Source organism: Myodes glareolus, chromosome 4 (assembly GCF_982192425.1).
Source record: "Myodes glareolus chromosome 4, mMyoGla1.1, whole genome shotgun sequence".
Classification (NCBI taxonomy): domain Eukaryota; kingdom Metazoa; phylum Chordata; class Mammalia; order Rodentia; family Cricetidae; genus Myodes; species Myodes glareolus.
Window position 1 is genome coordinate 77,495,087 of NC_142029.1, and position 13,045 is coordinate 77,508,131.

The 13,045-nt window shown below is 49.1% G+C and overlaps 1 protein-coding gene across 3 annotated transcripts in view; it reads right to left on the reverse strand.

The window, feature by feature from the left end:
- Positions 1-403: 403 nt before the first annotated feature.
- Zbtb16 (zinc finger and BTB domain containing 16) overlaps positions 404-13,045 on the reverse strand; it is a 186,881-nt gene continuing 174,239 nt past the window's right edge. For all 3 annotated transcript variants that reach the window (XM_048417552.3, XM_048417553.3, XM_048417554.3), the window contains exons 6-7: positions 7,993-8,160; positions 404-5,941 (exon numbers count right to left, since the gene is read on the reverse strand). In XM_048417552.3, coding sequence (XP_048273509.1) covers positions 5,712-5,941; positions 7,993-8,160 — 398 coding nt within the window. In that variant the 3' untranslated portion in view covers positions 404-5,711. The remainder of the gene's footprint in view (positions 5,942-7,992; positions 8,161-13,045) is intronic.

Genomic DNA, 13,045 nt, shown 5'->3' on the forward strand with positions numbered 1-13,045 from the left:
ACGGGGGCCAGTAAAATGCTGCCAGGCCTGATGTTACCAGGGATGTTACATCCCTGGGTATGTGACTTACACACGTAGCATTAAAGTGTATGTAATTAAGGCTGAATGTGTGGTTGCTGAGATGGCTTACTGTGAAAGGAACTTGCCACTCGAGGATTTGAGTGTGATTCCCCAAGCCCTATATGGTGGACAGAGAGAACTGTACATCATAGCAGGTGTCTGTGTGGATACCCATGTCCACATCCATGCACAGACATCTTATGCCAAATCATAAGAATGCAAAAGAAATCGAGACTTAATGTTAACACATAACTTCCTCTTCATCTCCAGGCAGAAATCCCAGCTGTGTTCCCACCCAAGACAGAAAAAAAAAAGAGGCACATTTTTTAAAAGGACACTTGGAGCCAGAGACAACTGAATTAACTTTATTCTCTTCTAACTGCAGATTCAAGGTATACAACTGAACATCGCTATTTTTCTTATGAGACTTATAAATAAAAATACAAAAAATGTTCACTACAAAAAAATCTACTGTTAGTAGGATGTAAAAAATATTCTCTTTGCTATAGAAGGCACAAACTTCACTTAGTGACACATGAAGAAAAAAACCTGCAGCAGGAAAGTCATCTTTTTCCTTATTTTTTTTTTAAATCTTGTCAGAAACACTGAAGTTACAAAGAAACGCATCAATCTACACGAAACGAAGGCAGGTGTGGGTAAGCGGCAACTGGGAGCAGACTTCGAGCGGGCAGAAAGAACTGGCAATCTGGGCTGGGGGAAAGTGAGGCAAGGGGAGGTCGAGATGGGGCTGACAGGAGGGAGGGGGACCTGAGGGAAAGAGAGGGTGGGTGAGGAGAGAGACAAGGATCGGGAGAGTGAGGAAAGGAAGGAGGAGGAAGAGATCAGGGTGGGGAGATTGATTTGTACAACCATGAAAAGAACCAAGAAAGCCAAAGAAACAAAATTGGGCAACCTCCCAGAATTAGGCTAAGAGGAGGTGCTGAGGTAGACATTAACTAGAACATTGATGAATTAAAAACCACGATTCTGTGATACAAAGCAATTGGGCTGGCACTTGTGCTCTCACATCAGACAAGCAAAAAAAAAAAAAAAAAAAAGGAACAAAACATAACACCCAAACCAAAAGGCTTAGTTTTGCTTGGTCCAGCAGGGCCACAGGGCCCTCAGTGCTATAACTTACATACATATATATATATATATTTATCTTTATATATAGGGCGATGGCATGGTGCATCATGACGGTTCTTCACCTTACAAGGATGCATGCATAACACTATGTCAACAAATACTATGATACACGTGGGGAGGAGGGACCCTGTCTGCAAAGTGGGCCACCCAGGAGCCGAGGACTCAGAGCTGCTGGCAGGCAGGCTTGCTGGGGCTTCTACTCCTTTTTCTTCATCCTTTCCCCTGATCCCATCTATTCTGTTTGCCCTGCACCCTTCTTTTAGGCATCTCTTTCCCCTACCCTCCACTCATGAGTTCTGCTGTTAGTCCTCCTACGGGCATCTTCAGATAAGTCGCGGCCACAGGAGCCAAGCCGGAAGTTCCAGGAGAGGGGGAGACCGGATGGAAGGGGGTGGCAAAACAAGCAGAAGGAAAAATAAACCAATAGAACCCCAGCTCTTCATGCATCTGTCTTACGTATCAGTGTCCCCAGTGTCCACCCTAGTGTGGCTTGCTAGAGGACTGGCCGAAAGTCTACCCACTCTACTCCCCCCCAATGGCCCAAGACCAAAAGTGCTTCCTGCTTGCTCCCCTCTAAGAAAGGGCCCTGGCCCTCTCACCTAGTCGCACCCATTGCATCTGGAAGCGTACCATACACTTGTAAAAATTTGCAGCAGTTTTTTTTCTTTTTTTTTTTCTAAACATGAAAAAAACTGTTCAGGCACAAAGATTTAAATAAGCCCGTGCGGCATCCCTGGATTGTACTGAATCACTGGGTTCCCCCAGCCTTCCGACCCACCCTTGTACCCAGATCTGCCTTCCTCTTCTTCATGTAAAGCAGCCGAGCAGCAATGTCGTTTTTTTATTTTATATCTCTCTTGCTATATCTCTCTCTTTCTATCTATCTATATATATATATTTGTCTATCCCATATACACATAGGATTTTAATGCTTTAAATGTGTAAAGGAGCGAGGAGGGGAGGAACACTGAGGGAAGAATCAAGGTCACCAAAAGCATTAAGGATTCATTCGTAGAAGCTGGGCAAGGGGAGGGACCAGTGAGCAGCTTGGATTTGCTAGGCAGGAGAAGGTCACAGAGCCAGATAAGGCAGTAGCAAGTTGGGGTTCGGTAAGAATATGACCAAAGGCAGAGAGTGACAAACCCGAAGTCTCAAAAAGGAGTGGAATAAATACAGTTCCAGTTTCCCTGGGAAGGAAAGTGCCACCACCTTCTTAGCTTCCCCAATGGCGGGGGCTCCAGAAAGCTTCCCAACAGCCCCCTACCTGCCCAGTGGCCATCAAGCCCAGCAGAAAAGGCCCTAGCAACCTGAAAACCGTTTCCTCTTTGTGAGTGGGAGCTGGGGGAGAGGCATGCTGGAACATTTTGGGGTCTGGGCTGTAAGGGAAACAAGGAAAGTGTCCTTTCTAAGCTGTCCCGGCCTCCACTAGGATCCCCAGAATCCTCAGGGACAGACAGGGCAGGTAGGTGCTGAGTGAGTACCATCCAACACTGAGACAGCAGCACAGACAACGCAGCATGGATTCACCTCGAGGTGCACAAGCGCGCGCACACATAAACACAGGACACAACACAAGCACGCACACACACACACACACACACAACACAAGCACATACACACATATACACATGCACATACGTACAAAGGGATATTTTGCTATTGATGGTGGTGATTTTTTTTTTTTACTTTTTCTCTTTTTAAATCTTTTTTTTCCTATTCACATTACAAAAGGAAAGAGCAAGGTCCTGCAGAACTGAAGAAGGAGTTAACCAATACTACAAAAATACTACAGTTTGCAAAGAGCTGCTCAACCGTCTCAAACTTTTATGATTGGGCAGAAGGAAGGGTGGGAGGAGTGGGAGGGGCAGGCTGAGTGGGAAGGTCTGGGAAGCAAGGATCAGTCAGTTCTACGGAACAGTTGGCTATTTTTCCCTCCTCCACCAATTCTGAATGGCATCTTACTGCTAAAAATACTGTTTTCTGAGATTTACAGAGCCCCCAAAGGTCAGCAGCTCCCACTTTACCCCCCTGGTCTGGGGGAGGAAGCCACAGTGCAGAAGAATTTTTACAGATAGCTCTTCCCTAGAAAGTATCTCTTTTCACATTATAAACATGACAACGGTTCTGGTCACATGTTTCAAGTTTAAACTTTTTGCCTCCCCAAAGCACTAAGTCATTGCTAACTATAGTTCTGAAATAGTGCCCCCTGTACTTTACCATCCCTACTTCACACTGGAGGGGCAAGCAGCCGCAGACCACACCCTCCCAACACACAATGTTTAAGGCCTTCAGATATGGCAGATGAGGCTGAAGGGGAAGATGGGAGGGATAGGGGTTGGGCCGAGGGACAGAGGGAGTGGTTACAGCAGCGCCCATCCCTCGGATTCTGCTATTCTTCATGGGCCTTTACCCCTGCCGATGGCTTTCCTAAACCACTTTTTAAACCCTAAGATCAAAACACAGCTATGACTTTCTCAGAGAAAGAGGAGGAGGAGGAGGAGGAGGAGGAGGAGGAGGAGGAGGAGGAGGAAAGCAACAGTTATCTTATACGTAGAGCATGAAATGAAAGGGAGGGCTCATCCCAAAGCAAAAGGGATTATTGCAAATGTGCTTTCCAAAATTCAGGGTGGGGAGGCTAGAGGGTGGGAGGAGGCTGAACTGCAGAAGGAACGAAAGACTGGACAAACAGAAGAGGTAGCTTTTAGAAAAACAATCCCCCACCCAGCACAAAAAACAAAAACAAAGCAAAAACAAAAACCCAAAACAGGCTGATCTGCTCCTTACATACATACCAGCCATGAAAATATACCAATTTTGGCAGTGGTAACAGCACAAGGAGGGGACTGTGTGGTTGTATAGATCTTAATAACAGCCCACCCTCCGCCCCACCAAGCCTGAACAGCCCAGATAATTCTACGACCAGTGGGACTTTCCTCTAAAGTGTTTCAGGCTGACCTAAAGCTGGGCACTGATAATCTGAGCCCTGGACGGCGCCAAGAATGACCTGTAAGTGACACTACAGGGGCCCAAGAACCCACCCAGTTCTCTCCATCCCGACACCTCCTCAGCCCTCCTGGCCTTCCATTCAGATCCTGAGTGGTCCACTTTTTCTGACAGCTCCCCGCCAGAGAAGGGGAGGTTTTCTACCAGGTCAGATTCAAAGCCAACTATTAACTTCTGCTGGAATAGAAAGACACACTCTCCCCATTCCTTCAACAACCCTCCCCACCCAACCAAAGGGGGGAAAAAGAGATAGGGGGTTAAAAAGCTCATGAGGTCACAAAAAATAAAAACTGAGGTAATTCAAGTACAATGTGCTAAAAGCAAACGTAACAAGAGGCCAAAGCGCATTTGGCTCCTCCTCCCTGCTCCCTGGAGACTGCAGGGACCCAAGCCAGGAGTTCAGTGCTAATTTCCAGATCTGGGGTTAAAAGATCCTCACTGTGATAGTAACCCCACCACCACCACGCCCGGTGGCTAGTCCTTCTGCCATGCTCTGTCAGGACATCCATTCCCTCCTGCAGGTAAGGTTCACCTGCAGGAGAGCATCCACTCCTTCTCCTGGCAATGGGGCCTTTCACTAGGATGATGGCATTCCTTCCCCTAGGGGCCGAAGTGGGGTTGCGGTGATGTGTGCTTGTTTGGATGGTGGGATGGAATATATTTAGTTGGTTTTTGTTTTGTTTCCTTTTTGCAAGCGGAAAGCAGGTCAGCAGGGATCTTGCACATGAGGGGGTTTGGCTGGGGTTCAGTGCGGATTTATTTTGTTCTGTGTTCTCTGAAAGCTAAGGGAAAGAAGGAAGGGGTTTTGGAATCTGACACAGTTTTCCCCAGGAGAGACCTAAGAAAGACATAGTCCAGATCCACACAGAGAGTGAGCCCCTTGTGACCAGAGGACAGCCATCAAGCAGGTGCAAGGGGCTGAAGGGTGAGGAGAGCCATGGGGCTCTCGGAGACCATGAGGGGCACCAGGCAGGGCAGGAAGCCCCTTCCCTTCCCAGTCTGCCCCCAGTCTGCCAGAGCCACCACACTGAGCGTCAACAGAGACACCACCTCTCACCGCCTCCAGGTGCCCTCTCTACCTCCTTCCTGCCCTCTTTCGAGGAGGGGAAGGAAGAGTGAGGGCAGAGGCTCTGACCCGAGGACCTCGCACTTGCTTTTTGGTCTCCATTTCTGGACACAAGAGGAAGGTCTAGGTTGCGGAGAGGAAAAAATTTTGCCACTGTGTGAATGAGCAAAACCACCCCACCCACCCAAGAGAACCAAGTTGGGTAGAAACCCCAAGGAAGGGGCAGCGATATGACAGCCAGGTTGCCTAGAATCCCAGAAGGAATCCAAGGCCAAGCAACTACTTAGTTTCCTTCTCCTTTTCTCTCTCTCTCTCTTTTTCTTTTCTATTCCCCCGTTTTTTCTCTGCACAGTCTTTCCACTTTATCTTTCTCTAACTCGTCTTTGCAGGCTCCTGCCCCTGCTCTATTCTATGTTGGGGGGGGGTCCCCGCTTCACACATAACACAGGTAGAGGTACGTCTTCTCGATCCTCCAGTCGGGTGGGATCTCCTCCGGCTTGTGGCCTTTCATGTGCTTTTGCATGGAGGAGAGGCTGGGGCAGTACTCCGTGCAGATGGTGCACTGGTAGGGAGAGGCACCGTTGTGCGTTCTCAGGTGCTTGATCATGGCCGAGTAGTCTCGGGAGCGCTGGTGGCAGAGTTTGCACTCGAAGGGCTTCTCACCTGTGGAGGAGACAAGACAGGACAGGGGAATGTGAGGACCTAGAGGGCCATGGGTCATCCTTAGGCTTGCTGGAGAATGTCCATCTGACTAGCCTTGCCGTCTCATCCAACTTCCCATTCAACATGGTAGCCACTGATCATACAGGGCTACTGGTATGGTTATAAGGTTATATAGTATGGTTATTGGCTAATGTGGCTAGTAACTGGCAGCTAGAAATGATCTATGGAGCTCTGGCCCCTTGTCACATTATTTCTAGGCAGGGAGTTTCCCTTCTAATTAAGGAAACATACATGGACTGAGAAAGGAGGTAGTAAGTCTCAGAAGTCCTTTGGGATGCTTCTTCATAGCAAAGCTCATTCATAGGAAATGGGAATGGGTGGAGTCCTTTTAGAGCTACAGATAGTAAGGAGGGGTAGGGGCAATCCAAGGAACCCAGTCCTTCAAACACATCCCACCTGGGGCCATCTACCCAATAAGGCTCTAAAGCCCTCTCCTAGACTTCACCTCCCATTCTAGGGCTGGTGGGGAGGGGCTGTACAGAGAACCTAGGAGTGTACAATGACACCCTAGTCTGCTTTCCAGATCTCCCTTCCACTAGAGTGCCCTGGAGCTGAGCAGAGATGTAAGGGAACCTTGTTTCAATACAGTAATTAACTGGTCAGCTATCTAGCTATCGATACTCCTCCGTGCTGAGGCCCCGGCAAATAATGAAGTAATGAACAGCCAAAGTGATCTAACTATCGACCAGCTATTTACAATAGTCACTGCCAATGCATTTAATGATCTGCCCACTAGGTCACATCCCACAACAAGGGACTGAGGAAACCCCGGGACTCTGGGATATTCCCTGGGCTACAGATGCTGTCAGCAATGAACATCCCCTCCTCTCCTGGGGCTCTGAGCTAGGGGCAAGAAAAACAGAGCTCAGGAGAGAAGACAAAGTTCTGAGAACAGGTCTGCCTTCTGCTGGTTGCCCACCCCTCCCCAGGCTATGCCCTCCTCTGGACTGGGTGCTGTCCCCACTGTTCAGGAAGGGCATCTTTCTTTGCTCTGTTGTACCCTCAGCCTCACAGAAAATGCTACCTCCCCTCAGCTGGCAGACTGCAGGGGGTGGGTATTTAACAGCCAGCTCTCCAAAGACACATAGCTCTATTGCTATGTGGTCAATACTCCCACTGGGGCCCCTTTTAAGCAACCAAGGTGATGTCATTGAACTTGAAATGGGGAAGAAATAGGTTTTCCAGTTAAGTAGATGCCAGCTCTAGCTGCCTCCAACTCTAAACCCTGTCTGCCTGTCTGTCTGTCCTGAGACCCCAGTGGAAATGAAACTCACATTTATTCTATGTGGAAAGGAATGGGGATTCTCCTGTCAGAGACATGGGCTCCTTTCTTTTCAGAACAGACCAGAACCAATGTCACAATTTCTGACCCTTATCATAACTTAATGCCCTCTAATTCTGCCTCCAATCATGAATGGAACAAAATAAAACCACTCAAATTTCACTTTTCACTAATCTGGCCGACTTAATCTTAATTTAGGCTTTGGAATAAGCATCATATTGCCTGGCACTCCTGGACGGCTTTTTGGTGTGATTACTCCGGGGGACTGCCTGGGCCCATGAGACACATGCTGCAATTGATTACTATTATCTGCCACGCCTGATTAGTAATGCCTGCCTTGGCCTTGAGAGAAGGGTCATGGTACATGGTACCCAGAACACGATAATCTCTCTCTCTCTCTCTCTCTCTCTCTCTCTCTCTCTCTCTCTCTTTAAATATTCTTATTTATGTGCGTGTGTGCATGTGTGCACATGAATGTGATGCCCTCTGAGGCAAGCAGAGGGTTCCGGGAACCAAACTCTGGTCCTCTGGAAGAACAGGAAGCACTGTTGAACCACCACGCCATCACTCCCGTCTCCATATTATCCCCTTTCTCTCTGGTTGAACCTTGAACCATGTTTACCCGGGCTTCTTCTCTCAGAACCACCCACTTCCAGTCACCACCCCGGGTCCCAGAGCCAGCCTGGGGCCCATGCCCAGCCCTCGGTACCTGTGTGAACCCTGTAGTGCGTCTCCAGCTGGTGCTTGAGGCTGAATTTCTTGCCACATCCGTTGCACTCGTAGGGCTTCTCCCCAGTGTGGATGCGCTTGTGGCTCTTGAGTGTGCTCTCGTCCCGGAAGCAGCTGCCACAGAACTCACACTCGTATGGGTGGTCACCTGTGAGGACAGGGAGCTGACTCAGATCCTTGCTTCCTCCTGCCTCTGTTTCAGGGACAGCAGGGTACTCTCGGTGTCCTGAGACTGCCTCTGCTTCTAAGGTGATTTGGTGAGCCCCCACCGCACCAACAGAGTGTTGTGTTCCTGTGTTCGCACCCGGATTTTACTGTGGCCCCAAAGTCGTTCACGGGATAACAGCCAGTCTCAGGAAAAGAAAACCCGCGTAGCTCAGCAAAGAGCTGCAACCCTCAGAAAACAGGGTCCCGTGAGCGTGGAACAGAGCTGGGCTTTCAGACCTTACCTCACACTTCCGCTTTCTTCTCCCTTTCCTCCAGCTCAGAGCCAAGGGCCACCCCAGCCTGGCTTCCCCACCCTCAAAACGATCCCTCCAACTCAGAGAACTTCTCCTGCTCCCCAAATGTCATCTGCTCCTTTTCCTACTCTGCCAGTTAACCACTATTCTTGCTGCCTTGTTTCCACATCTTTCCCTGGTGAACCCCTAGTCATCCTTCAAAGTCCAGCTCATCCATTGCCGCCATTTGGATGCTCCCCTTCAATGCTCCCCTTCAGTGCTCCACGCAGACTAAGCTACTCTGCTTTCTCTGTCCCCAAAGAGAAGAATATTGAACGCTTTTGGGCCTTTATTCATGGAAAACTAATAAGATTTTTAAAAGAATTCTTTCCCATTTAATGGCCCGTATTTGCCGTATTCTTACTGCTATGCTGAGGAACTCATGGAGATGATGTCACATGGTCATGGAAACTATCTGAGGAAAAATACGCTAATTTCACAAATAAGGGGGAATAGAGGGTTACTTAGAGATATTTAACCACTGTCCCAAGGCCACCTAGCTAGAAGCAGCTAGACTGGAACTCAGGCTATGGTCTCGTCCCAGGGTCTGGACACTGGTCACTTACCACATGGCTAAATGACATATTGTATTGTACTGACTAACGGGGCCACCAAGAAGCCTTTCCACCCTTATCCCCTCAGTGCTTGCCTAGGAATAACTCAGAACCAACTCTTGGAGAATTCTGGGTATTGGGCTGGGAAGAACAGCCCTTCCTGAGTCTAGAATCATGCCCATTAACTTACCATTCTCTCCCCGGGACACTCTACTCTTCAATCTCTGTGGACTGGGCGTGGGGGGGGGCATTTGGGAGTGGGGTTAACCACCTTGCATTTTTGTAACCGAGGTGTCAAGCTTGGGGGATGAAAGGTGAGGACTTGAGCTACTTATTTATTACAGGAGTGAAAGCGCAGACAATAAAGATAGATTGATCACCCCAGACTTCGTTCATGAATATTTAAATATCGCTGATTCGTCTTGTCACTGTAATTACAATCTCTCTGGGCTGCATCTCCAACAACCACAGTTTATGGTAAAGAATGGCCCACTGTATTTCACTTGTTCCTCTGCAGATGTGCGAGGCTGCCAACCGTGTAATGTCCTCTGCATTTCATACATTCTCTTCAGCTGCTGAAGGCTTAAGTCATCCACAATGACCTACGTTTTTTCATTATCCCCATGTCAAACTGTGCTCGTGCCTGGGCATAAATTGTCCCTCTCCTTATAGACTCGCGGGCCTGGGCCTTCACTTCCTCTTTAAAAGGGTATTTTACTCTCTCTGCCTTCTCCCATCCGGGGGCTGATAACCGAACATCCTACTTCCCGAATGCAGGCCCCTGCCCCCACATAAATTCTCACCTCCTCTGATGACTCGGAACAGTTCCTGTGCCTCTGGGGAGTGGCTGCTGGGGCCTGTTCACTGGCCGACTCTCTCCGAGGGTGAAAGATGTACAAAAAGCACCGAGGGCATGGGGGTGGGTGGGTCTCCATCAAAGAAGCACAAAGAGCCATCTCTATCCTCACCATCTAAGGGGCAATGTCCTGGCCCAGGGGCCTGGCTGGCCAGTGATCTAGAGATGGACTGAGTCCTGGAATTCTGAACTGGGGAAACCAACCCTTGTCTCTCACTACTGGACCTATACCAAGGAACGGTTCCCAGTCCTGTCAAAGCCAAGAAGAAGCTAGCCTTCACTAATACTGGTACTAATTGGCTATGGGTCTACCATAGTAGGGGGCAGTTTATTTATGAGACTCTCTCTCTCTCTCTCTCTCTCTCTTTCTCTCTCTCTCTCTCTCCCTCTCTCTCTCTCTCTCTCTCTCTCTCTCTCTCTCTCTCTCTCTCTCTCTCTCTGCACACGTGGCCCTGTCTGGTCTGACATTCAGCTCCCCCTCCTTCCTGAATCGGCAACGATTACGACTTTAATCAAAGATTCAGTATCCTCATTAAGATATAAATAAATAAATAAAGCAAGGGCCACATGAGACTTCAGCTGAAGCCGGTAATTAAAATGTACATCGGCAGTCACCCAGCCTCCCCCCACCCCGCACAGGAAGAGGGGGCATCAGTGAGGGAGGGCTGGCTGACTGCCTGTGTGTGCTTCTTGCTTCCAGAGGGGGGCCCTAAGAGTTTAACAAACAGCAGAGGGGCTTGTTTGATCAGATTTTTATGAATTTAATTACGAAGTGGATCACATGTTAAATGAGTTTAAATAGGAACTCTCTTGAGTCTTCCCAGGGAAAGAATAAAAAGCATTCATGGAATGAGAGGGGGATAAAATGACAAGTCACCAAGTCACCAAGACACCCCACCCTCACCCCACTCAGGTTTCACAGCCCAGTGACCACCAAACCTACAGCCCTCGCCCTGGGAACTAATCGCGTCAGGCCAGGCTGGCCATAATGTACATAGAACTGGTGACAGAAGTAAAAATCCAATTTGTGGTATGTTGATTAACTCTGTAGACGTGTTAATGAGCTTGACATTAAGTGCAGGACAAACGAGACTAATTAGAGCCCCTCTGGCCTGCCCAAGGCACCTGTGACCCTCCTTCTTCCCCAGTTTGTCATTACCTAGTGGCTTTCTTAGCTCCGGCCAAGCCCAGTGTCATCCTTCCCACCCCCCATCCCAGCCCCTGGGCTCCTTCGAGCCCTTTCTCTTGGCCCCTCCCTTCAGTGCAGCTGAGAGTTTATTCTATGATGAGCCATGTGAATCAAGGATCCATCAATGCCAAGAGCACGGCTGGACTAACGTACCAAACACAGCTGCTGATGCTAAACACCGGCCCCAGCAGCCAATGGGCCAAGAACAACAGAATATTAATGAGGCATTGTGTCGGGGGTGTGCAGAGCCTGTGCTGAGCTGGTGTGAAAATCAATGGGTGCCTGAATGTGTGTGTGCAAGGGGCACACATGTCTGTGTTTCTAGAATAAGCAAGGGTTTCTCCCAAACTGTCCTTGCAGGGGATCTGACGCATGGCTGACAGGGTAGAACAGGGCTGACAAGGGCTGACTGAACTCTGAGAAGGTGGCAAGGACAATGTAAGTTACATCCTGGGTGGACCCAGTAGGGCCCAAATCATCATGCCATGTGAAGGCAAGGGACCTGACCCAGTGGCATACCTGGAAGTGGCTAATGGAGGCTCACCATCTTCCCGAAGACTGAACTTAGGGACCTACTGAGGGAGATTGAGGGAGACATTGACAGATGGTGTCTACATCTTACTGGGAGATCCTTATGCAGACACTGTAGTGTCCTTGAGCAAATACCCCTTTCTCTTTGCTGGACCTTAGCCGCTAAGACCTCCTCCTTTCTACTGAGCAGCCTTAGGCAGTCTTAAGCATCTGGTGAGCCATTCACATTTGGTAATGATACGGCATTGTGCTCCTCTGACTAGGATGAGATCCAGAACCTAGAGCCAAATCAGGCTTCTTGGTGAGAATGCCTACAACTGGCAAGACAGTCCAGTGGAGCCCCTGAGAGGAAAACTTCCTTACTCAGCAGCGCCTGCCACCCATGTAAGGACCAGGCACATATTCCATCCGTGAGTTATGAAAAAGGCTCGGAAGAATGAGAAATTCTTCTGACCCTCTATGAAGCACGCAGGGCATTTACGCCTTCTCTAGCAGGCCTGTGTATGTATGCACTCTACTACATCCTTAAGAGATGTAATCCCAGCTTCCTCCCCACCCCCAGCCCCCAAGAAACAGATCAGGAACATACACACAGACAGACATACAATTCAGAAACTGGCACTCTTTCACCAAGGGACAGTAAGAGATGATCTCATTTTGCTTTAGGGCAGAGAAAGGAATCAAGTCATCGATTCCTCTGCTAGGAGAAGACCAAGGGCTCCTTCAAAGCCCTCTGACACTGGGTGGCCTATCCCCTAAAGCTAGCAGGTAGTGGCAGGGATAGGCCTGGACTAGGCAACTAGCCCTGCCTCCTTGACTCACACATGCCCCATCTTTCACGCCATCGTGTGAACCGGCCAAGCAGGGCTGTCTCAGGAGCTGACTGCTCAAACGCTCTCATTGTCTTCCCTAGACCGCAGTAAGGCCAAGGCAGAAGCCTCCTGTCTCTGCGGTGAAGGCGGGACGAGTTCTTCAGCATGCCCTCTGGAGCCCTGAGCCGACTTCTGTGCTCTTCTTGGAAGGACTGGGCAAGTGGTGGGACCGTAATCACGTTAGGTCAGTTATTCTCCAAATGCACTTTCGTATGTCCTTCCCCCTCCCCACCCCGCATCAGAATCCCTTAGGGATCCTTCCTAGTGGTGTGATCTAGAGCCCACCCTGGACCCCTGAATCAAAGTTTCTGAGAGTAGAACTCAAGGGTATGGTGTGGTTTTTTTTTTTTTTTTTGAAATGACTATTTTCTGCGCTGTGTATGGAAAGACTGAAAACAGGTGTGAGGTGGGTGGTGGATTGGGAGAACTGTCAACATTTAAACACTCTACAGGAGCTCTTCAATGTACAACTTCAAGCAGAGAAAGGCTGTAAACATCTGAACCTGGAACTGCCCCCCCCCTCGCCCCGCA